This window comes from Peromyscus californicus, unplaced genomic scaffold (assembly GCF_007827085.1).
Source record: "Peromyscus californicus insignis strain IS unplaced genomic scaffold, ASM782708v3 Scaffold_21__1_contigs__length_65335640, whole genome shotgun sequence".
NCBI lineage: Eukaryota > Metazoa > Chordata > Mammalia > Rodentia > Cricetidae > Peromyscus > Peromyscus californicus.
In genome coordinates this window covers 20148139-20173754 of record NW_026294514.1, presented here as the reverse complement: position 1 = coordinate 20173754, position 25616 = coordinate 20148139, and the positions used below count along the sequence as shown (strand labels likewise).

The window sequence follows — 25616 nt, the reverse complement described above, 5'->3', positions numbered from 1 at the left end:
TTCCTTTTTTGTCTGAGGAGTACATAATTGATAATGTAGTAGCCGAGTGAGCCATTTGAGTACTTGTTCCTTAAGGCTAGGGCTCACTGATCTTAGTAGTTTTTCACTAAAAGTTCCAGGAACTCCCCATTGTCTTAAGCATGGCATAGCCCAAATCTTCATCTACCCTTTCTGCTTATAACATTACTTACAGGGTTTCACCACCTATCACCATTTACTGCTCTTGCAAGAAGCTAACGTGAAAATTTCCTTCTGATCATTCTGGTTTCTCGTAGACTATGTGTTAGACAAATAAGATGGTTAGTGTCTAAAGTTCTTTATTTCCAGTTGTTGTTGGTAGCCCACTTGTTAACTACCTATGGCGTTCTTTACTGCCCTTTAGTCTGTCACATAAACCTTGTATGCAGTAAGCCATTCTTGTTTCCATGAGGTCTTTCCTGACTTCATAGATTTCTTGTTCATTTTCCCTGGAGTCTGTCTTTACTATATTAGGTGTCAGTTGAAGGAGTGGAAAGCTGCTTCCTCTAGGTTTAGGATTATAGTTAAGGTTGATGTTGATCTGGCTTATGAAATTGTTACAGCAAAAAGTGAGGCTGCTTTATAGCGTAAATAACAGTGGGAAATTAGCAACCAGTTTATGTCTATTATTAATCTGTTCTTAAAGCCTTTATCTTTACAGTACTATAATATCATACAAAAGATAACTCACAATCATTCTTATTTTATTCAGTATGTTAGATTTAGAAAGAGAAGCTATATAATTCTTAAATTTTTTTTTCCTTATTTTCTCTTAAATGTTGAGCTAAATGGGCATTTCACAGAATTTTATTCCTTTCCTAGTCAATAAAAGATTAAAAAAAAACATGTTAGGCCGGGCGGTGGTGGCGCACGCCTTTAATCCCAGCACTCGGGAGGCAGAGGCAGAGGCAGGTGGGTCTCTGTGAGTTCGAGGCCAGCCTGGGCTACCAAGTGAGTTCCAGGAAAGGCGCAAAGCTACACAGAGAAACCCTGTCTTGAAAAACCAAAAAAAAAAAAAAAAAAAAAAAAACATGTTAGTAAAAATGATGTCATTATAGTGTATAGTGAAAATTGAAGATAATTCATAGTGGAATTTTTCTTTTCATTTGTGTGTGTGTGTTTAAAGTTAGGATGTCAGTATGAGATCTGAGTCAGCCTGGAAGTCACACTGTAGTCCAAGCCAGCCTGTAACTTATCTTTTTGTTTTCTTTCATGTTGGGATTTTGTTTTGCCACAATGGAAAATTTTAATACCAGATGTTATTTTTATATTTTCAAAAACACTTATTTTTATGTTGATATTAAAATTCAGCTATTTATAACTGAAAATTTGTTATTATTTTAAATCATTTATGAACTTTACAATGTTTCAGGTTCTTTTCTAGCTCTAGAAGATCCAGGTTTCTTAAGTACATTTTTAGTAGTTCAAAACAAAACAAAACAAACCCCCAAAACTATGCACGGTAGTAGGTCATTCATTAATCAGTGTTGAACTGTGTGACGTTAAATTGCCAAAATGAATGGACTGAGCAAATGTGTGATAATGCCCTTTTCAACATAAATTTCTGCACCCAAATGTATGTACACAGGAATAAACTTCATTTATATTCTTATGAGTCATGCACATACAGCTGAATAGTAATAATTCTGCTTCAAGTATGAGCTGTTTGATCTGTTATGTGGCCACCCAAGTGGCGTTATCTTTAATTAAATTCTTTAGTCTTCAATGAGAATTCCTTTTTAGGCATAGTTTTCAAAGTGGAAAGCTCTTGCTTATAAACATCATAGACTACAAAGTGCGGAGCTAACTGTATTCAACTCATGCCAATTACGGTAAAGTTTTCTGTAGTGAACTGAGAATTCCCCTAAAAGAACGTATAAAGGAATCTGGAAATATGTTGTATTTTGTATTTATGGCTTTACTTATTTTTTTTGATACTTTAAGACATTTTAAAAAATGTCATGTTTATATCCAAGTTCCTCCTGTGGGTTTGTGTATGTGAGTGCAGGGCCTATGGAAGCCAGGAGAGGGTGTCTGCTCTCTTGGAGCTGGAATTACAGGTGATTGTGAGCCAGCCTACCTGGACTTTGGAGATTCAACTGAGAGCCTCTGCATGAGCAATGTGTGTGCTTCTAACTCCTGAGCCATCTCTCCAGCCCGTGGTTTCTAGTGCTATGAGATAAAAATTCAACCAATATGAACTCATTCTCCTTGGTGTTTCTGTATTTTTGGCTTTTGCCTTTATAAGGACAAGTTAGAAAATTTGAATTCTCTTATATTTTTAGTAATGTTAGAAAGTCCAACTCGGGCCACTGAGATGGCTCATTTGATAAGAGTGTTTGCCACTAAGTCTGATGACTTGAGCTGGATCCCTGGAACCCAAATATTGGAAAGAGAGAACCACCCACTTCTACTAGTTGTCCTCTGACCTCTGCCATAGCAACACTCCCTATCCCACCCCACCCCACCCCCACACTAAATAAATGTAAAGACAAAAAGAGAACCTCTCACATTTTGTTAGTTACTTTTCCTTATTATCATGGGTTAAGTAATACATGTGGAATAAGATTTGGCCCTGCTTCTGGGTTCTTCCCTTTCAAATACTGTTGGTAGTTTTTGTATTTCGTATTTTTATTGTTTTGGTTTTATGAAACAGCGTTTCTCTGTAATGTGGGAGGCCAGCTCCCACCTTTTAAAGGGTTCCTATGAGGAGGAGAGAGGAATAAGAAACTTTTAGATAGAAAGATAGTGGAGAGGAGACAGAGAAACACAGGATAGCTTCAGGAGGACCTGGATCAAAATCCACCAGCCCCTTCTGTCTCTTCAAAAGCTTTTTTTAATAAAAATGCCAAGGGGTGGGGCAAAAGATCTCCCCCCCATCCCTGCTAGATCAAAGCACACCACATAGCCAAGTGCAGACCCTTCTAAACACTCCTGCTGAGCAAAGCAAGCTCAATTCTCATACCCTGAGTAAGTAAGTACTGTGGGTCTCTACACTGTAACAGCCCTGGCTGTCCTGAAACTCTTTGTAGACCAGGCTGGGCTCGAACTCAGAGAGACCCGCCTGCCTCTGCCTCCCAAGTGCAGGTGTGCACCACCACTGACCATTTTAGTTTTTGTTTTTATAGGTGGATTTGTGTCTTTTACTCTATTTTAAGAGAATAGGGTTAAAAGTAAATTTAATGTTCAGGTTTAAAACCTGAGAGAATATTTTTAAAGACAATATGGAATGCTTGTATGCATTCTAGAATAGAAAGCATAACAAAAATCTGAAGCAATAGGAGGGATAGGCAATCAGTTAATTCTGATATTCATTTTTCAGGAAAACCAGTGGTTTTTATCTAGATTATTAAATTCAAGTGTGAAGGTATTTAAATAATTTTCTTCAGGAAATGTCAAAAATCATTTGCAATATGTAAGTTATTTGTAAAGATTTGATTACTAAGTGTCTGAACCAACTCAGTAGTAATAGTCTTGGCAGTTATCTCCCTGTGTATATGCAAGTTTTGAAAGATAACTGCTTTTCCTATATTCCATGATCTCTAGAGGATTAGATTACTTTTAGTTAATGCCAGACTCAAATATGAATGCATTATGAATCTTAAAAGTACAGCTTGAGCTACTATGAAAACATCCTGGGGACAAGGCAAAACCTACTTGTAATAGTACAATTTCAAACTAAGTAAACTCTTAATTCTCAGTGAATGCTCTTTGGATTAAATTGTACACTCAAATTTTAGAATTTATGGTGTAGATTTAACAGTATAATCCAGTTCACTGTTCTTGCTGGATTAATTTGGTTTTATAATAATACTACTAATATATACTGAAAGAAAGAAAAAAGTGACTGTAAAGTGTCTATTATTTAAGTTATAAGTTTTTGCTTGTCCTACAAAAAGTAGGTATTGGTATTTTTCCGAGTCTTGTAAGAATAGTATATATTTGGATCTGGGTTGTTTGTTGAAGGTTTATGTACTTGACAGGTCATCTATGATGGTTTTGTGATAAACTTCTTTTATGCTACTCATAAAACCACAGAATTTCTGTTTGCCAAGATACTAATGAATTTAACTTAAACCAAAAGCTGAAAAATCAATTGGTTGTGAAAATGAAGTAGAACTGGTTTTTGGATTATGAGGAGCTCTTGCCTTCGCAGAGACTCAAGACTGCATGGCTGCTTTCTTTCAGAGACTGTTGGCAGTTTTTAAGCTTGTAGTATCCACTTAAAAAATCCCATTAGCTTGATATTTTAGTGAGTGTCTTTGACAGAGAAAAAGTTTTATTTTTCCCATTTTTTTCCCTTCGAGTTTGTTAGACTAAATTACTTTAGTGCCACATTAGACTTGAGTATCTAGAGTATACACAAAACAATCTTTACCAACAGTAGGAGTGTCTGGAATCAGAGAACCCAATATTTTTGTAGTTAGAAAGATATTTTTAGATTTAGCTAGGATGAAATGTCACAGTGTGTAGTTAGAAACTGATCAAGATGTTTTTTAGAAAATTGTTGGAGTTTCTCTTCTCTGTATTGCCTAGACTACTATAGGTGCCTAAAAATATACATATATTTGGTTAAGATAAATTTGTGGATTGAAATTTTATAGTTAATGGTTGATTCCTGGTTATTTAAGAAAGAATACATCTTGCATTGTACTAGTACAGTAATTTCTTGTTACACTGACCTGAACATTTGAAATGAGGCTCTTTCTACATTAAGATTGTAGAAAAGAAACTCATGATTTTGAAGATTTGTTATACATAAAGGATATTATATATATATAGTCTCATTAAGAAATTTTTATTTTGATCACATATATTTTCATTTTCTAAATGAAATAATTATTTTTAAAATGTCTGGTAGTAAGTTTAAAATAACATATGTAGCTCATACCATATTTCTCCTGGGCAGTTATATTCTGTGTTAATGTTTTCTAACCTTTTTATCTGACAACCTGGCAAGAAAATGTCTCATAAATCTCCTTAGTTAAAATTTAGAGCAGTTTTTTCATTTAGGGATGGTGTTTGTTCAAGATGTTTTGTTAAGAGCCTGTTGTATGAGTCACTTATAGGGGCTCACTCCTGTAGAGGCAAGAGTATGGGAATTAAGAGTTCCATAGTGAGGCCATGTTACCCAGCAAGACTGCCTGGGGAAAAAAAAAGAAAAAAAGCTTCCCATGGGCCAAACAATATCCTAGGATCCAACTGTTGATGAAAACAAAGCCCAGTGCGCTTCATTCATCATGAAAAGTACCTGACATGAGGCTGGAAATGGTGCTCAAAGTCAGAGTTCTTTTCATGCTTGAGCCCTGGCTTAGGTCTCTAACTCCATCTAATACATAAATCAAATCTGTTCTTTTAAAAGCTAGGTACAATCCTAACACTTAGGAGGCAGAGGCAGGTGGATCTCTGACTTGGCAGCCAGTCTGGTCTACAGTGTGAGTTCCAGGATAGCCAGGGCTACACCAAGAAACTCTGTCTGGAAAAAACAAGCAACAACCCCCGCCCCCCCCAAAACAAAACAAACAAACAAACAAAAAATTAGGCACACTATGAAGGTTGCTGTAGGAGGATTATGAATTGAGACTATCCAGTGCTGCTTCTAAGAACCTGTCACTAAAATCAGGCTGGTGGAATAACTAAGTCAGAGAGAACTTTCCTAGTACATGCAAGCCTGAGGTTGATGGAACCTGCACCACAAACACATGCATACAAATAAGAAAGTTTAGTACATAATTTTAAATGTGTTATTTGTTGTGGACATACTATTATATAGTAAGTAACATAATTGCACATAATACTTGAGCACAGTGTTTAATTTATTAAGCGACATGAATTATGATTTAAAATTATATGAATTTGAGATTTGTTCTGCTTGGTTTTCTCTGTGCTTCCTGGATCTGTGATTTGGTGTCTTGTTCATGTTAGTGTTCTCACTTCACTTCAACATGTGGGTCTTGGGGGATGAACTCAGGCCTTCAGTCCTGGTGACAGGCACCTTTGCCTGCTGAGCTGTCTCTTAGGCCCTGCCTCTGTGTTTTTGATCTGTAGAATTTGTTTTTGATTCTTTGTTAGGACTTTCATTAATTTACTTCCATTATTTATCTCTTGTGTATTGTCATTCCCCCCTGATTAAAAGCCCATTGCTTATTAATTATGGTTGTTTTAAATCCCTTGTCTGGTGATCCCATCTTTTAAAACTTTATTTTTCCTCTTAGGGTGCTTTGCAAGCTTTTTAATTGAAAGCTGTGTAAAATGAACTCTAATAAAATGTTTAATAAGATGGCAAACATTTAATAAAATGATACTGCATAGTCTGGTAGCTAGGTCTGCCTTGTGTTTCTGTGCCTTGGGGATTAGAAAGGACAGGGAGAGAGGGTTGTGGTTGGGTATTTCCCTTTCTCTAAGATGGAAAGCTAGAGCAGACTAGAGCTCAGTCGATCTTTAAATTTACAATTAATTACACTGGACTGAAAATAAAAGCCAGGAGACTTCTCAACAGATCTCTTAGAAAGTAATATCCCTGGTAACTTTGACCTGTTCTTATTTGACTTCTTATATATTCTAAATACTTGGTTGTCTTGATTGTACCCACCCCGACATTCTGTTGTTTCTCCTTTGTGGGCCCATCCTCTCTTGTAGCTCCCTTCACATAGCTATTACGAAGTCCCTTAGTTTCTGTTGCAGGCTCCTTTCCTTTGTTTTGACCTTCTCCCTAGGTAAACTGTTCCTTGGCTTTAAATGCTGTTTATATGCCATGACTTCTCCAACTACTGTCTAATTATGACCCCTTACTTGAATTCTAGCCTTGATTGGCTGACTCCACATGGATGGCAGATACATTCTTTAAATATAATATGACCCTAACAATACTTGAAAAAGAAGAAAAAAAAAAGTTTTCCAAGTATGTCTTGTTTCCAAAATGTCACCATTGACCATGCATGTGCTGAAGCTAGAAAACCAAGCGTTACTTTTGGTTCCTTTTGTCCCTCTTGAACCCTGCAAAATGTTGATCATCAAAAGTTTTGACTGGGCAGTGGTGCGGTGGTGGTGCATGCTGTGAGTTCAAGGCCAGCCTGCTCTACAGAATGAGTTCCAGGACAGCCAGAACTGTTTCACAGAGAAACCCCATCTTGAAAAACCAAAACAACAACAACAACAACAAAAACAAAAAAAACAAAACAATAACCAAAAAAAACCAAGAGTTTTGTTGACTCTATCTTGAGACATATTTAAATTTTCATCATTCTTAATACCTACCTAGTCTAAGCAACCAATTGGGCTGGCATTGATTCAGTAACTGCCTCTCTGGTTCCTCTGCATTCCAGGTCTTTCTCTGACAGCCATCAGAGTGAGCTAACTTGTTCTCCCTCCCTCCGCTCACCCCTCTCTCTAGTCAATCAAATCAAGTTATTTCCTCACCTGAATTTCTAATGACTGTTCTTCAGCTTAAGTATAAAATGCAATGGTCTGGCTCTTTCTGCTCCTCTGGTCTTATTTCTATTCTTTCTGTAGTCATTATGTTCTGGACATAGTTGCTTTTTTCCCCCAGAAGCACACCAAGCTTATTCTTGCCCAAAGATTTATGTTATCTTTTTTGAGTGGAAGGCATACATCTCAAATTCTTATTAACTTGTTATTGTTTGAGATCTTAGGGCAGATATCACCAAGAGAGGCCCACTTCTCATCCACACATCCAGATTTACCCTGTGTCAATATAAATATGCTCTATACTGTAGCTTTTGTAAACACTTACAAAACCTTTATTTACTGGAATATTGTATCTACTCATTGTCTTAGTTTTCTATTGCTGTGAGAAGACATGGTGACCAAGGCAACTTGTAAAAGAAAGAGTTTTGTTTGGGGCTCACCATTTCAGAGTCTGGGACCATCATGGTGGGAGTATGGCAGCAGGCAGCCAGCAATGGAGCAGTAGCTGAGAGCTCACATCTTTACCCACAGACACAAGACAGAAAGATTGAGACACTGGAGCTTTTGGAACCTCAAAGCTTGCCCACAGTGACACCTCCTCCAACAAGGCCACATCTCCTGATCCTTCCCAAACAATTGCACCACCTGGAGACCAACTATTCAAATATATTCAAGTCACCACACTTAGGTTATAGTCACCTTTCACATGAATGTAGATTTTAAAAAAATGTTATTTATTTTTTAAAATAAATTCTCTCACCCTCCCTCCCTTCTCTCTAGCATATTCCTCTAAATATAAACTTTGTGAGGGTAGAATTTTTATTTGTCATGATCACTGCATCTTTCTAGTATTTAGGATAGTATCAGACATGTCTGCCTATGACAGTTGAAATGAATTGCTGATTTTTAGATTGAATACTTATTAGATGGAGATGAAGACTCTAGCTTCTTTCTACCCAATGCAGACAATTATTTTATGATTCAGGGACTATATTCTTGTTTTCTACCTTTAAGAAAGCAAACTTATTTATTTCCATAATTTGTGCATTTTAATTTTATTTTTATTTTTTTGGTTTTTTGAGACAGGGTTCCTCTGTGTAGTTTTGGTACCTGTCCTGGATCTTGCTCTGTAGACCAGGCTGGCCTCGAATTCACACAGATCCACCTGGCTCTGCCTCCTGAGTGCTGGGATTAAAGGCATGCGCCATCACCGCCTGGCCATTTTAACTTTGTTTTTTAAAACTAATAGTTTTCTAGCTATCATTCATAAATACTCAACATGAAAAAGGCATGTGGTGTGGCTGGTTGATACAGTCTCAATGAAAACAGATTGCTTGATTTGTAGTCAGTTTCATACTGCCTTTCTGAAATTGGCTTCCAAAGCGCAAATAAGCATTTAAGATCTATGAAATAATTGCAATTATATTGAACTAAAGGATATCATCTTGAGGTAAACTTACAGAATTGTTCACTATTGTGTGCTTTTAAAATTATATTTTGCGGGGCTGGAGAGATGGCTCAGAGGTTAAGAGCACCGACTGCTCTTCCAGAGGTCCTGAGTTCAATTCCCAGCACCCATATGGTGGCTCACAACCATCTGTAATGAGATCTGGCACCCTCTTCCGTATACATAATAAATAAAATAAATCTTTAAAAAAATTATATTTTGCCTTATTCTAATTAGCTATTTTGTATGTTAATGAAGCATATTCAACTAAGAATAAATTAATTAAAAACTGCATAATGATTGGAGCCATCATTCGGAGTTAACATGAGTGATTTAAAACTCAGTGATTTTTAGTAATATGCACATTTAATTTTCGCAAACTGCCAAACCTGTACTTTTTGATTATATGTCTCAAAGGCTCCCAAACTACTGTTTTAAATATTATTTTTTGGGGGACTGGATTTAGTGGCACATGTTTTTAATCCTAGAAACTTTCTTCCCTAATTTAAAAAAAGTTTTTTTTATTTATACATATGTGTGTTTGTATGTCACCTGTGTGTGGGTACCCTCAGAGCCCAGAAGAAGGGTTTCAGGTCCTCTGGAGCTGGAGTTATAGGCATTTGTGGGATGCCCAGTGTGGGTGCTGGGAACAGAAAGTGGGCCCACTGCCAGAGCAAGTGCTTCATGATGGTCTGTATTTTTTTTCTATCATTAAAATCAGAGTGAATTGCAAACAAAAAAAATCATATTTTCATTTTTCCTTTAAAATTTAGGATGAATGTGAGTATTATATAGAGAGCTCATTGCTTTGTTATACAAAAGTGAGTGTATTAATTTTGAGATAATTCAAATTTGAAGGCAGACTATAAACACATTTTACAGGAGACAAAGTATGTGTGCATGTGTATATATATATATATATATATACACATCTATATTTTTATCATCTAGTTAGCCATTAACGTTTATTTTACATTTGTTCTTTTTTCCAAAGTCATAACATTTATAATAAAAATGAAAACCTCATGAAACTTGATGCAACTACTGTTTCAGATATGGTGGGCATTTTTCTAATTCACTTTTTATTAAGTATAAGCTTGAGCATCCATATACATGATAGGCTTTTATGTTTGTGTTGTATATATATAGTATAAAGCTGGTGTGTGTGTGTGTGTGTGTGTGTGTGTGTGTGTGTGTGTGTGTGTGTACCTACACTGCTCTTTTTTCCTTTAACCATTAGTCTGTCCATAGTGATAGTCTTTTAACTTTAATATATTATTCTATTGTGTTTGTTTTTTTATATCTAATTTGTTTTCAACTAATGTTTGGTGTTACAACCATTGCTTATATACCTGTGACAAGCAGATTTTCTACTTTATGTACAAATTGCCCAGCCAATTTGTGGCCTCAGTAGATGTGATAAATTTTGCTTTCTTCCTGCCTCATCATAACTGGTGTTTCAGTCTGGAATCATTTTGGTCAGTTTAGTGTTTGGAAACTTGGATCTTGCTTTGCTGATAAGCATTTCTTACTACTGTGATGAAGTATATGTTAATGGCCATCTAGACATTATCACCTAAAGTATCTTATTATTGTGTCTTTTATTTATTTGCAGAAGTTCTTTATATATCCTAGCTATTAATAATTCTCTTTTATATGTTGTAGATATTGTCTACTTGGCTATTTGCTCTTAACCCTTTGATTATTTTTTTTAACAAATTTTTTACACCTTTTCTTTTTCTTGATCATTTGTGCTAGTTTTATGGAAAATAAAAGTGAAGGAAGTACAGTTACAGCTAGCATCTGGGTGCACATAATATTAGAGTGTGTTATGTATGTTGAAAAAATTATGGAATTTAATAGTTCCATTGTATTATCATTAAAAGCTCAAATAGTTAATGTTGTAAAGTTTTGCACAGTCTTTTCTTTTGAAATTTGTTTAACTTTGGAATTAATCTTCACTGGTCATCTGGCATGGTTTTCACTATTTTGTATGTAGAAGGAATACATTACAATGATAAGTAATAAATGTGTATTTGTGATAATGGAAAAACATTGCAGTTAAATTTTCAGGAAAAATATATGTCTCAGATCAGGTGATTTCTCACTGCCATGTTATTTTTGAACAACTATGAACTCATGTTTTGTGCTCACTTAGGTCTACTTATTAACAGGTTACTTGGCTTATTTTAATTCTAGATATTAATGTTCAAGTTGAGAAAAATAAATTCTAAATGGAACTTCATTTTAGAAAAAGTGACTATTTCATAAAGATAAATATTTTTGCAATTGTGCGATTGATTTACATTTTCAAATATGATTAAGAGATTTAAAATTGTAAGTTTTTCTATTGACTTTCAGTAAACACTGCCAATGATATAGTTGTGAGATGTACTTGGACCCACATGTATTTGTCATTAAACCCTTACTGTGACAGTGTGCAAGTGCATTTTTTTTTGTGGTGCTCTAGATGGAACCCAGGGTCTCACATATGCTGCACAAGTACTATCCCACTGAGCTATATTCCCCGTCTAATAATGTGCAACTTTAATTGGGATTGTGAATATTAGGCTCACAATCAGAGTGAAGAATAACAGCTTATTATTGAGATAATGTGGGAAGCTGAGAGATAAAGGAACTCTTTGGTGCCATGCTCATTTTAATCAGAAACATCAAAAAATAAAAGTTGCCCTTGGCAAAAGTGTAAGCATCAAGCTTTTTTTTCGAGATGTTTGATCATGTATTTTTTATGTAATTTTAGGCTTCCAGTAATTATCTCCAGGATTCGCCATGACCCCAGCTCTGAAGGAGGCAACAACAAAGGGTATCTGCTTTTCATCTTTGCCAAGTACCATGGAATCTGACAAGATGCTGTGCATGGAAAGTCCAAGAACTGTAGATGAAAAGCTCAAGGGAGGAGACACTTTCTCTCAGATGCTGGGATTTCCGACTCCTGAACCTACTCTAAATACTAATTTTGTGAATTTAAAACATTTTGCCTCCCCTCAGGCTTCAAAACATTTTCAGACAGTTCTTTTAATGAGTTCTAATTCGACACTAAATAAGTATAATGAGAATTATAACCAAAAGAAAGTAACGGAGTCCAAGTGCTGTAAGCTGAAAAACGTACTGTGTAACGGCAGCAGTATTCAACTCAGTAAGATCTGCCATTCTCATTCTGAGAATGAGGTCATCAAAAAAGAACTCTCAGATACCACAAGCCAGTGCATGAAAGATATACAGATTGTTTTGGATTCAAATCTCACCAAAGACACAAATGTAGATAAAATACATCTACAAAACTGTAAATGGTACCAAAAGAATGCACTTTTTGGTAAATTCACTGATACTAAGATTAAAAAGAGTTTATTGCAATGTACCCAAAGGAAAGTTGGACCTAGTCACTCAGATATGCCTGTTAGTTCCTCAGCTGCTGAAAAAGAGGAGGAGGTGAATGCTCGTTTGCTTCATTGTGTGAGTAAACAGAAAATTTTACTCAGCCAGGCTAGACGGACTCAGAAACACTTGCAGATGCTCCTAGCGAAGCATGTTGTTAAGCACTATGGTCAACAGATGAAATTTTCTATGAAGCGCCAGCTGCCCACAATGAAGATCTTTCATGACCCCACCACAGTTTTGGGGAATAGTTTACTTGAACACACTGAAATTAAGCCAGAAGTCAACATATTGGCTTCAGAGAATAAGTTTTGGGATGATACAAACAATGGCTTTGCTCAATGTACAGCTGCAGAAATCCAAAGATTTGCCCTGTCTGCTACAGGGCTGTTGTCTCATGTGGAAGAGGGTCTGGATTCTGATGCCACCGATAGCAGCTCAGATGACGAGTTGGATGAATATACCATTAGAAAAAATGTGGCAGTGTAAGTGCAAAATTACTAGATTTTTTTCTATTCTGTATACAGTAGCAATCATCTTGCTTTCAAGATATGTTATAAGAAAGTAGGTTTTCTAAAATCTTTCTGCCATAATCTTTAAGTCATAAAACTGGTGAATTTAAGAAAATGTTTTTCTTTTTTCCTGCACATATGATTTTCCTTCCCCCAATTCCTCCCAGATCCTCTCCCCCTCCTTATCACCCAATTTCATGTTCTTTCTCTCTCTTTCTCAAAAAATAGAAGAAACAACAAAAATGAAAAAGATGAAAAACTGGAAAAAGAAAATAAGCCAAATTTTATCAAAACAAAACAAAAAGCACGTGCACACACACATACACACACACACACACACACACACACACACACACACACACACACACACACACACACCACAGAGTACATTTTGTGTTGCCCAACTATTTCTGGGAATGGGACCTTTCTTGAGAGTATGATTCATAGACCCAGTAACACTGCTTTGGAGAAAATTGATTTTCCATTCCCAGCAGGTATGGATGGTAAACAGCTTCTTGGTTAGAGATAAAACTTTGTATCTACTTTGCCTGGTCAGTGCTGGGACTTGGTCTGGCTTGAATCTGTGTGGTCTTGTGTATGCTGACAGTCTCTGTGAGGTTCTATGTGTATCAGTTCTGCTGTGTCTGGAAGATGCTGTTTCTTTAGAGTCATCCACCACTGCTGGCGCTTACAATCTTTCTGCCTCCTCTTCTCCATAGATCCCTGAGTCCTGAGGGGAAGGGTTTGATGGAGATATCCCATTTAGGGCTGAGTGTTCCAAAGTCTCTCACTCCACACATTGTCCAGTTAGGGGTCTGTTTGTTACTTACCATCTACTGCAAGAAGATGCTCTCTGAGAAGGGCTGAGTGAATGCCCTGTGGGTATAGCAGTAGGACTAGTCATTAGGAGTCATTTTATTGCTATATTCCTTTAACAGAATAGTAGTAGTAGGTTTTGCCCTAGGCCTATCACCAGTCTAGTCTCAGGATCTTAGCAGCCACTTTAGCAGTGTCAGGTATGGGTTCCATGTCATGGAGTGGGCCTTAAAGCCAATGAAATAGTAGGTTGGTAGTTACTCGGATAACATTTATGTTACTATTGCACCAGTATATCTTGCAAGTTTGTTGTTTGTAGCCAGGTGAGGTGGATGACTACTTTTCTCCTCCAGTAGCATGCAGAGTGCCTTCCCACACCATGAACACTAGTAACAGGGGTAAAGCTTCTGGTTATACACCAGCTTCATTTCTCCATGTTGGATGACGTGAGTAATTTGTGTCTTCAGCAGTTATGCCTTACTGTCAGGTTATGGAGAGTAACCAATAGCCTTGGCAATAGCCTGTACTTTTTTACTAGGGAGATGGAGTCTGTGGGGCCCCTTTGGCCAATGACTTAATAGATTTAACCCATTCCTGACACTGTTTTACTTGGTGGTATATCTAGGTGGGACATTTTTTCCCAATATGTGTTGACTCCATTTAAATTCCTTTCATATGTGTTTGTTAGGAAGCTTCTACCCTAGGAAGTTCCCATATGGCTTTTCAAAAGGCCATTAGTATTGCTAACTCCCTCCTTTACCCTGCCTTTCCTTCCTCCTCTCAATTGAATCCTCCTATCCTGGTTTCCCTTTTATCCCTCTATAACCTTACACTCTATTTCTCCTTACTTGGAAGTTGTCCTCCTCTCCCCTGGTCCCTCACCAGCTACTTCGTCTCTGTGGTTATTCATATTAAAACACACATATCTAAAAGTTAAAAGCTAGCATCCATATAGAAGAGAAAACATTCAATGTTTGTCTTTTTGGCCTGGGTTACCTCAGTCAGGATGGTTGTTTTTAGCAGACTCCATTTGTCTGAACATTTCATGATTTTTATTTTTCTTAATAACTGAATAATAAACTCTTGTGTAAACGCAGCACATTTTCATTATCCTCTCATCACTTGATGGACATCCAGGCTGTTTCCAATTTCTGGCTATTATGAATAGAAAAGCAGTGACCATGCATGAGCAAGTTCCCAAGAGTAGTGGTATGCCTAGATCTTGTGGTAGATCTACTCCCAGCTTCCTGAGGAGCCACCACACTGATTTCCATAGTGCCTGTATCAATTTGCACTTCCATCAGCGATGAATAAATGTTCCCCCTTCTCTGCATCTTGGCCAGCACGTGCTGTCATTTGTTATATTGATCTTGGCCATTCTGACTGGGGTAAGATGAAATCTCAAAGTAGTTTTAATTTGCACTTCCCTGATAGCTAAGGATGTTGAACATTTTGAAAACATCAAGGATGTCATTTGCGTTTTCTCTTGTGAGAACTCTCTGTTAAGTTCTATATCTTAATTTTTAATTGGGTTATTTTCCTGATGTTGTTTTTTTGTTGTTTATATATTATTGAAATTAATCTTTTAACAGATGTATAATTAAAGATTTTTTTCCCCATTCTGCAGGCTCCCACTTTGCTTGAATGATGGTGTCCTTTGCTTTACAGAAGCTTTTTAGCTTCATGAGGTCCCATTTATTGTTGTTCTTAATGCCTTTGCTATCAGCATCCTGTTCAGAAAATCCTTTCCTGTGACAATGAGTTCACACTTATTACCCACTTCCTCTTCTGTCGGGTTACTCTTCTGTAAGGTTCAGGGTATGTCAGGTCTTTCATTCAGGTCCTTGATCCATTTAGAGTTAGTTTTGTGCTGGGTGATAGATATGTATCTATTTACATTCTAAATGCAGCTATCCAGATTGACCAGCACCATTTGTTGAAGATGCTCTCTTTTCTTCAGTCTATATTTTTGGTTTCTTTGTAAAAAATCAGGTGTTTGTATGTATGTGGAGTTTTGTCTGGCTCATCAATTCTATTCTGTTGATCAGCGTGTGTGTGTGTGTGTGTGTGTGTGTGTGTGTGTGTGTGTGTGTATTTTCTGAGACAGAATTTCACTATGTAGATGTGGCTGGCCGGAAGCTCACTATCTAGATCAGGCTAGACTCCAATTCACAGAGATCTGCCTGCCTCTGCCTTCTGAGTGCTAGAATTAAAGGTATACATTAACCACTTCATGGCTGTTTTCTGCCAGGCCCATGCTGTTTTTATTACAATAGCTCTGTAATAGGACTTGAAATCTGAGATAATGATATCTTAAGATGTTTTATTTCTTAAGCTATATGTGTGAGTCAGATATGCTAAGTGTCAGCCTCAGGATCTTCTGCAAATACTATAATCCATAGGCCATCTTTAGTCTATTATATAAAATGGTGTTTTGTGTGCAACTGTGACATTTTCCTGTATACTTTAGACCATCTCTAAATTAATTATAATACTTAAAACAATGTAAATGCCATGTAAATAGTTGTTATACTAAGTTTGTAGGGGATAAAAACAAGGAAAAAACTCTACATGTTCTGTATGGAAGTAGCTTCAGAGATGATAGGAATTTTCTGTACATTTGGTTTGTAATAGGGCTTCATTCAGCTATTGAGTTCTTAATTGTTATAATTTGTGATTGGTTGAATCTGCAGATGTTACAGTATCTATGGATATGGAGTACTAAACATATTTAAAAGTAAGGTACTCTACTTTCTGGGGAAAACACATAGGAATAGTAATACCAATTAGGCATAAATAAGCATTTTTTTCTATTCTTGAATGTAATTAAAGTCTAAACTTTTAAGAGATTACATGGGATACCCTCATTGGTTTTGTGTGTGTAGTTGTAAGTACATGTAAAGTGTTAACGCTGCTTTATAGAAGGTAGAGTTGAGATTGGTCTTAGGTAGCCCAAGCCTTCTTGTACTCATTATGTAGTCAAGGATGGCCTTGAAATCTTTATACTCTTGCCTGTGCTTCCTAACTGCTAGATTACAAGCATGCCTTTGATCTGCTATGGGCTTGTTTATTTGGTTGGTTGGTTTTTATTTTTGACAAGAGAGAATATGATCATATTTCAATTCATAATCTATTAAACCTGGTATTATAACAAAGTAAATAGAAAACACATTATTTCATCTGCAGTGAATGATGATCTGCTAGGAAAGACCAAGTTTTCAATTTAATTTGACTTTAATGTAAACAGTCACATGGAGCACAATTTCAAATTTCTTGGGATCTGTTAATGTTTCTGAATTGATACAAATTCCTGGATATAATTGTGACCTTTTAGGCAGAAATAGTCTGTCATTTTTTTAAATTCTCCAAAATGGATAATCAGTATAGAGTTAGAAACAGTATTACTTTTAGTAATTGATATAGAACTAGTGTATTATTTTTTATAATGAGTAAAATGTGACAAAGTAAGCATTCCTGTCTTTTGGTGTTCTGATGTCATTATAACTGAAATTTGCTTGGATGTGAGAACTAGGGTAGTTCTTAAGCACAAATTATTTTTCATGCTGCCATTTTGCTAGTTAATTATATGCGATACCTCATTTAGTTCTGTCAGCCATGGGATGTAGTTGTTACTATCCTTATTTCACTTAAAAATGAACAGTCGCTTCAACCTATGGCCATGCTCATGCCTCAGATCTATGGCTACTTTCTAGATGTCATGCTTCAGACACCACTGACACCATTACTGAAGGCACATCTGCTGCCAGCCAGATTCAGTTCCAGGAGGGAGCTCGACCATGACTTTTCAGGTGGAAAAAAAGGCCAGAAAGAACCCACCAGACTTCCTACTAAAGAGCACAATAGCCCTTGCTACCTCACTGGACACCCAAGCTAAGATGATGAGAACCTGTCTGTAGTCTTTGCTACTCTGGCCTCAGGTAGCAGACCTAAAGGTCTCAGCTCCGCCTCTGCTGAACCAGAGCTGCTGCACCTCACCTTGTTGCCAACTATCATGGCACGCACTAGTACCAGTTCATAAAGTAAAAGAACAGGCCATCCAAGATGTGTATGTCATGCAAAGCAAGAAGCATGGGAAAAAATAAAACAGGAAACAAGATACCACCGAACAGGTGCAACACTTTTTCAGTAACTGCCCTCAAAGAAGAAAACTTCCTGGAAAAGACTTCAAAATTGTTTTAGAGAAGCTCAGCAAACTATGAGAGAATATGGACAATAAAATCAGGAGAATAATTCTTAAGTATAGCAGTGAGACTGAAATAAAGAACCAAACAATTTTGAAACTGAGAAATACAATGAAAGAAATGAAAAATGCAACAGAGGGCACAGGGGAGATTTGGTCAAATAAAGAGATCTATGAAATGCAGTTATTTGGGGAAATCCCATTAGAGAAGAAACTAAGAAGAAAGCCTAGAGGAAGCCATGAAGAGGTAGGAAACCTTTTCAGGGAAGTAAATGACTGAAAACTAATTGTATCTTAGAAACTGTATATCAAGGTACAGGAGGATCAGGAGTTTCCACAGACACCACTGGCAGGTTGGTGAGATGGCTTTGCAGGTGAGAAAGACTTGATTGGTTCCTGGAGCCCACGTGGTAGAAAGAGTACTGGCTCCAGCAATAGTGCTCTGAGTACCACACTTGTCCTATGGCATGTGAACACCCACATAAAACACATACTACATGAAGAACAAATCACTGGCGGGCTCTTGAATGTGGCAAGAGATCTGCGTATAGAAGGAGACTCGGGAAGCTGTCATCAGATTTTCAAAAGGTTTTCAAGCCCAGAAAACCATGAAATAACAAGGTGCTCAGAGGCAAATAAACTTCCAGGTAAGAACACTTCACCCAGCAAAGCTATTCTTCAAACATGGAGACAGAATAACAAGCTGAGGAGGAGTGTACCACCAGTAAACCTGACATACACACACACACACACACACACACACACACACACACACACACACACACATATATAATATATATATGTATGTATATGTATATCATTATAAAAGGCATTCTTTAAGCTGAAAGAAAAGTTAACTGGTAACAGCCAAACAGTTGGTGGTCAAAGTAATAGTCAAGTCAGCATTCTCTGATTTTTGCTAATATACTATAATAGTGATGTAGAAAGAACCTGAGTCTTCACTGTGAAAGTAGGACAACCAAGGACTAACTAGCAATATTAGTTTATAATGGCTACAGATATAAAAGTATCATTGTGATGGCAAGTCATGAAATGGGAGAGGAGTAAAAGTATGGAGATTTTGTATGCAATTGAGGTTATATTGTGGTTAGCTGTAATGTGAGTATGTTTCCCTAAGAATACATGTGTTCCTAGTATGGCAATGGTGAGAGAATGTGTGAGCTTTGAGAGGGGACTCTTACTCGGAGGTCATGTGGTCATGCCCTAAGGTAATTCTTACAAGAGTTGCTGTAAAATAAGAAGAGTAACTCCTCACTGGTTTCACTGGCTTCTAATCTCACCTTATGATATCTGACTTCATCACTACCATAGTAATGCCATTTGGCATAATATAATACAGCCAGGAATTCTTCACCAGAAGCAGAAGGGGTTGCAATAACTGGGTTGCCGTTCTTGGACTTTCATCAAAAACATCAGCTAAAATAAACCTCTTTTCTTCACAGGATACCAAGTGTCAGCTACTTCATTATAGAATAGTAACAACTAGCTAGTACATTTGTTTCCAGCTTAAAATAGACTCACAGCTGAATCACTTTTATGTCTCATGGTTACCACATGCAAAAACTCAGACTACAGAAAAGATTAGGGAATCAAAGCACAACAGAAAATCACTAGATCATGAAGAACAAAGAGATTGTATTTTTAAAATAGCAACAATGAAAATGGCACTAAGAAATCTGTATCTAATTAATAGTTAATTCTTGAATGTAAAAGATTAAATTCTTAAGACAAGAATTGCTGAATGGATTGAGGAAAAACAAAGGCCCAACTATAAACACCTCAATAAGAGATTTCAGCTTTAAAGAACATACAAATGCAAAACAAAGTACAAGGAGTTTAAAAAAAGATACTCCATGAATATATAAACAAGAAGAGAGCAGGGGTTAGTGATACCCATAGCAGAAAAAAACAGACAAAACCTGTAAAAAAAAAAAAAAAGGTCATTATATACTGGTAAGTAGTTTATCAAAAGATAGAAAATTATAAATATACACATACCCAACTTTGGGGTAACTAATGTAAAAGGAAAAAAATTGAGATCAGATCTCCCTATGTAGCCCAAGCTGGTGTGGAATTTAGTGTATACCCCAGGCTGACACTGAATTCAATATCCTGAATTTATCTCTCAAGTGCTGGGCTTGCTGGTGTACCCTTTTGCTACCTGTCTGGATGAAGCAAATTTGAATATTTATGACAAAACATACTAGTTAAGTAACAATAGATTTTAATAAGTCACATTCAACAGTAGGTAAATCATCCACATAGACTATCTAAAAACCAGCACTGGACTTGAGCTCCACTTTGGATCAAATGTACCTAACAGACCATTCTATTCAACAGCAGCAGAATGTCCATTCTTTTGAGGCACACAAGAAACATTCTCTAGGGCACATTATAGATAGTACACAAAATAAACCTTAACAAGTTTGACTTAAACTGTATCTGTAAGGCCAGTGAGATGGCTTCCTGGGCAGAAGTGCTTGTCTGGCAAGCCTCACAACCTGAGTTCAGTTCCTGAAATCCACAGTGGAAGGAGAGAACTGACTCCTGCCTTCCACAAGTTGTCTCTGGCTTCCACTTGTTCTTTATGGCATGTGGTGCCTGAAGTCACACATTTATAGACAAAAGAGTAATAAACTAAACAAAAAACTTGCATCATGAACCTTTTACATTTAAAATGGAATGAAACTAGAAATGAGTAAAAGTTTGGGAAAATTGGCAAATAAATGGAAATTAAACGTTTTTCCTAAAAAGCCAATAGATCAATGAATGAATTTACAGAGAAATTGTAAAATATCATTAGAGAAAGTAAAGTGGAAAACAACATACTAGAATATAGCAAAAGCTGTTATTAATAAGGAGGCTTGTAGAAATGCCTACATTACAAAAAAGTATGTGAAGTAATGTTAAGATATAAGGAAGTCAGAAAAGAATAAATTAGCCCTGTTATTGTACGGTAAGAAATAATAAAGATCAGCACAGAAACAATGGCCAGTATCTGTAATGAATATAAATGCAAAACCCTTTACAAAAATAATTCAGTTAAAGGATTTAATTCATCAATTAAAATAATCATGAGCCATTATTTAGTGGAATTTATTCCTTGGATGCAAAGATGATTCAATATGCAAATTGATGAATATATTATGCTAACAGAACAAGAACAGAACTTTACATGATCATCTCAATAAATGGGAAAAAACTGAAACAATTCAACATTCTTTCTTGGTTAAAATTACCAATTTAGGTATCAAAGAAATGTATCATACAATTTACATGTGAAAAGCTCCCAGGTAATATCTTAGTAATAGTAAACTTGCAAGCTTTCCTTTAAGATAAGGAACAAGACAAGGATACTTATTGTTCAGGCTGGTATAAGGAAACATTTTAGACCAGGAAATGTATGAACTACAGAGATATTACTACTTGTATTTCTGGAGGGTAGGGAGTCTTCAGGTCAAAGAACTTACAGATTGAATTCTTGGAAATGTCTTCATACATGACACTTGTCTTCTAGCTAGGTTTTCACATGGTACTGGGAGTGGACAAGTCCACTGGCTTCTTGCAAGGACACCTATCCTGTGATGAAAGCAGAACCAGTTATTTCCCAGTGACTACCTCTTAGAATCACAACACTGCTGTTAAGCTTCAGTATAGGAAGTCTAAGGGGGCATGGACATTGAATCTGTAGAACCCTGCTGCTTCCCAGTCAAGACTGGAATTCCTAGCCAAATAGGGAAAAGGACATACAAATGCAAAAGGAAGATGCTAAATAGGGTGTTTAGAAATGCTATGATCTTGTGGTAAAAACAGGTACCCTGAAAATTGTTAGAAATAAGAAATCAGTTAACTTGCTGTATATAAAATCAATGTATAATACTGTTTCTATACACTAATTCTAAACTGAAAATGCAATCAAGAATAAAAGTTCCTTTTACAGTCACGTGAAAACAAAGATAATTTAGGATTGACTTCAATAAAAGCAGTGAAAGATGTGTATACTAAAAGCTATAAAATATTAATTAAAAACATCAAAGTAGACACAAATAAATGGAAAGATACTCTAATTATAGGCATTGTGGCAGATGCCTGTAATCCTATTCTTCAGTTCTTTCTCTGGAAACTAGTCATTTGTGTCCAGTTCATCTTGGAGAAAGATGCCAGGAGCATATAAATAGGAAGTGATAATCTCTTAAATGTTGGGAAAATTGGACAGACATCTACAGAATTATGGAATTGAATCCTTATGCCATTCCATATTCCTACATTAATTTAAAATGAATGAAGATGTTAAACTCCTAGGAGAAAGTAGAGAGAAGTTTGATGCACAGTCTTGGCAAAGATTTTCTGGGTCTGGCCTTAAAACACAGGCAACAAATGCAAAAACAGACAAATGGGAGTGCATTAGACTGAAACCTGATGTACAACAAAAGAAACAATATAAACAGCCTATAGAATGGGAGAGAATATTTGCTAATCATACATCTAACAAGGTAATGGTCAAAGTACATATTCAAGCCAGACAAACAGTAATAAAACAATTAAAATTGATCAAAGGACCCAAGTAGACTTTTCTCTAAAGAAGACATACAGATGGCCAACAGGTACTTCAAAACAAAGTAAATGCAACTCAGCAGTACTACTTATCAGAAAAATACCAACTAAAACAACAATGAGATACTGTCTTACACGGGTATGTTAGTGTGGTTAGGAGAAAGGTTACAAGTCCTGGAGGGAGTACAGAGTAAAGGAAAACTTTGCACATTGTTGATAATGTAAATTAGTACAGTCATTATGGAAAAAAGAAATTTCTTCAGGAAGCTCAAAATACAACTAACACCTATATTCCAGCAATCCTACTCTGGGTATTTGTCCAAAGGGAATGAAATCAGTAAATTGAGTTCATTTCTGCATTACCATTTTCATATTCACCCACTATCAACTATGTAATGGAATATTATTCAGCCTTTTAAAAAAGTGAAATACATCACTTGTTAAGTAGTTGAACATAGAAGTCAATAATGGAAAATGAAAGCATTATCTCACTTAGAAGGAGACTCTAAAGAAGTCATAACCTAGAAGCACAGAAGAACTGTGCGTACCAGAGCTGTCATGGGATGAAGTGGGGGGGGGGAGGGGAGCAGGAGGAGAATGCTGGTGACAGAGACAGTCTTTCCATTTAGGAGACGTAAGTCCCGGAGCTCTTTTGTCAGTATGCGGACTATTGGATGTAACATGACATTGTATGCTTGAAAGTTGCTGAGAGTGGATGTTAAGTGTTGTCACAACTAAACTGTGAATGTGGCAAGGGATGATTTCTAATGAGCCTCATTTAATCACCTCATATTGACTTGTATAAGAAAACATCACGCTCTGTACAAAGAATCATGTATAATTTTTGTCAGTTTTCCCATAATAAATCTCATTAAAAAATAATGGTTTTATGTTGTCTTAGAAAAATCTAAGTCCTGCGAAACTATTTTGATAAGTGATCTTTTAATGAAAATGCTGCCATTAAGTTTTTAAAACCAAATTTTCATTCTTAGAAAACAGAGCTAATGAAAATTTATATGTACTTTCAGTGGAATAGTTCTTGGATTCCAAATGTGTATTTTTGATAACATCAGTCAATTTTATCTTCTTTTGAGACAAGGTCTCACTATGTAACCCTGGCTGGCCTGGTACTAGCAATGCAGACCAGGCTGGCCTTGAAGTCAGAGATTGGATGCCTGTCTCTGCCTCCTGAGTGCCGGGATTAAGGAATGTGCCACCATGCCTGGCTCCACATCACTGTTTCTAAAACTGGGATGTATATAAATATACATAAGTCATGAGTACAATTAATAGATTTCTCCAAATCATATTTCTGTTATTTATGGTGTATCTTTAAATTGGTGTTGTCTTAGCATTGAGGAAGTGCAGTAGTTGAATTTGTGCATGTAAAAATTTTTAAAGATTGTTTACAATATTAACATTTATTGCTTTTAAAAATGATGTAAGTGTGAATTTTATGTCTATTTGTTATATAGTAGAATGGTGTGAGTATGTGAAGTTTAATTTGGATTATTTCCAAACTACTTCAATCATGTTAATGTTTTTAAATATTCATGGTCAGACTTAGTCATAACTAAAGAGAAAGCCTTAGCGGCATATAAGTATCTAAACAAAATGTTGAAAATTCTGTAGAAATACCCTCCTATAGCTCAGTTTATTGGCTTCAAATTTGCCCTATATCCCTGCTACATCAAAAGATCTCAGGTTGCAGATTCAGTTGAATACACTCTATTTTCCTTGTTATAAAACAAATTGAATAATAGAAGTCTATCTAGATGATACTTTAAATATCATTAGTTAAGCTAGTCTCCATTGGAACTGAATGTCTTCAAGGACTTGCCTCAAAGGAAAAGCATGCTACAAACCTTTAAAGGATGGTCTGGTTAATTTTAGGTGCAAACATCAGTGAAAACTATTTTTATAACAGTTATTGTTAAGGATCAGATTTTAAAGTTCCATGGGTTTTTGTTCCCTGGCACTTAAGTGTTTTCAATGTAAGTTTAGCTACTTTGCAGAATACAAGGTTATTTGGGAATGTATAAAGTATTTCAGAAATGCCTCGACTTACTTTTGCTTAAGTTGCAGTCACCTTTTCTAAGTAACAAAGGTACTTTTATTTTGGCTTCTGTTTGTTTTGATTTTGCTGCTGCTGAGGTAGTTTTAGTACTTTTCTCCTCTTTTTGGAGCTGTAGTAGTGTTGGGAGAACTACCAGTACTCTTCATAGGTAGTGCCTTAGCAAAAGATAGTTTCTTCTGAGCTGTTTTAATTGGAAGTTCAGAACTTTTTTGTTGGATTTTAACTCCACTTTCCCTTCAGCTGGATCTTTAGGTAGTGTTCAGTCTACATAATTGTCTACTTTGTTGAACAAAAGAAGTATGTGTACATGCATGTACACATACAGAATGCTTATTGAATTATTGATTTGTCCTTTGCAAGTATGCTTCAGTCTGCTTTACAAATTCATTATGCTTTTGGTTCTCTATGTCCATAGTTGTCAATATACATAAGAATTGTATAAGGACAGTTAAGAATACTTAACAGACCATTAAGTCTCAAAGTTCTTTCTATTAGCTGGATGATGGTGGTACACACCTTTAATCCCAGCACTCAGGAGGCAGAGGCAGAGGCAGGTGGATCTCTGAGAGTTTCAGGCCAGCCTGGTCTACGGAATGAGTTACAGTATATCCAGCGAAATCCTGTCTTGAAAAACAAAACAAAAATCAAACCAAACCAAATTCTATTCAAGAGAAAAAGGGTGGTATTGCCGGGCGGTGGTGGCGCACGCCTTTAATCCCAGCACTCGGGAGGCAGAGCCAGGCGGATCTCTGTGAGTTCGAGGCCAGCCTGGGCTACCAAGTGAGTTCCAGGAGAGGCGCAAAGCTACACAGAGAAACCCTGTCTCGAAAAAACCAAAAAAAAAAAAAAAAAAAAAAGGGTGGTAGCAATAGTGTATATAAATATATACCCCAACTTCTTTCTTTCTTCCTTTGTGTTGAGAGGGTTTGAGAGAGGGAGAAGGAGAGTCGAACTAAATTTTCTCGGTGATGTGTGAGTTCTTTTAAAGTCATACTAGAAGCTTAGTTTAGGCAGTTTACATGGTTAATTTTGCTGGCTAAACTAGGTTCTAGGTTAATTTAAATAATGGTTCACATTGTGCCACTCTTTCATTTATATTTGAAAACCCTTTAATACCCTCACCCCTTAATTTTGTTTCTCATTAGA

At 36.4% G+C, this 25616-nt stretch overlaps 2 protein-coding genes across 9 annotated transcripts in view; one reads left to right on the top strand and one right to left on the bottom strand.

The window, feature by feature from the left end:
- Positions 1-25616, top strand: part of Kansl1l (KAT8 regulatory NSL complex subunit 1 like) — a 93043-nt gene that overhangs the window by 2643 nt on the left and 64784 nt on the right. For all 6 annotated transcript variants that reach the window (XM_052749741.1, XM_052749742.1, XM_052749739.1 and 3 more), the window contains exon 2: positions 11655-12774. In XM_052749741.1, the coding sequence (XP_052605701.1) occupies positions 11684-12774 (1091 nt within the window). In that variant the 5' untranslated portion in view covers positions 11655-11683. The remainder of the gene's footprint in view (positions 1-11654; positions 12775-25616) is intronic.
- The window catches only part of Rpe (ribulose-5-phosphate-3-epimerase), a 91390-nt gene continuing 85228 nt past the window's right edge, over positions 19455-25616 (bottom strand). For 2 of the 3 annotated variants that reach the window (XR_008220853.1, XM_052749748.1), the window contains one exon: positions 20047-21418. Coding sequence is in view for 1 of the 3 variants with exons in the window: in XM_052749748.1 (XP_052605708.1) it covers positions 21365-21418 (54 nt within the window). In the remaining 2 variants the exon portion in view is untranslated. Of the gene's footprint in view, positions 19759-20046; positions 21419-25616 lie in introns of those variants that run through there. The other variant, XR_008220854.1, reaches the window with a different exon arrangement.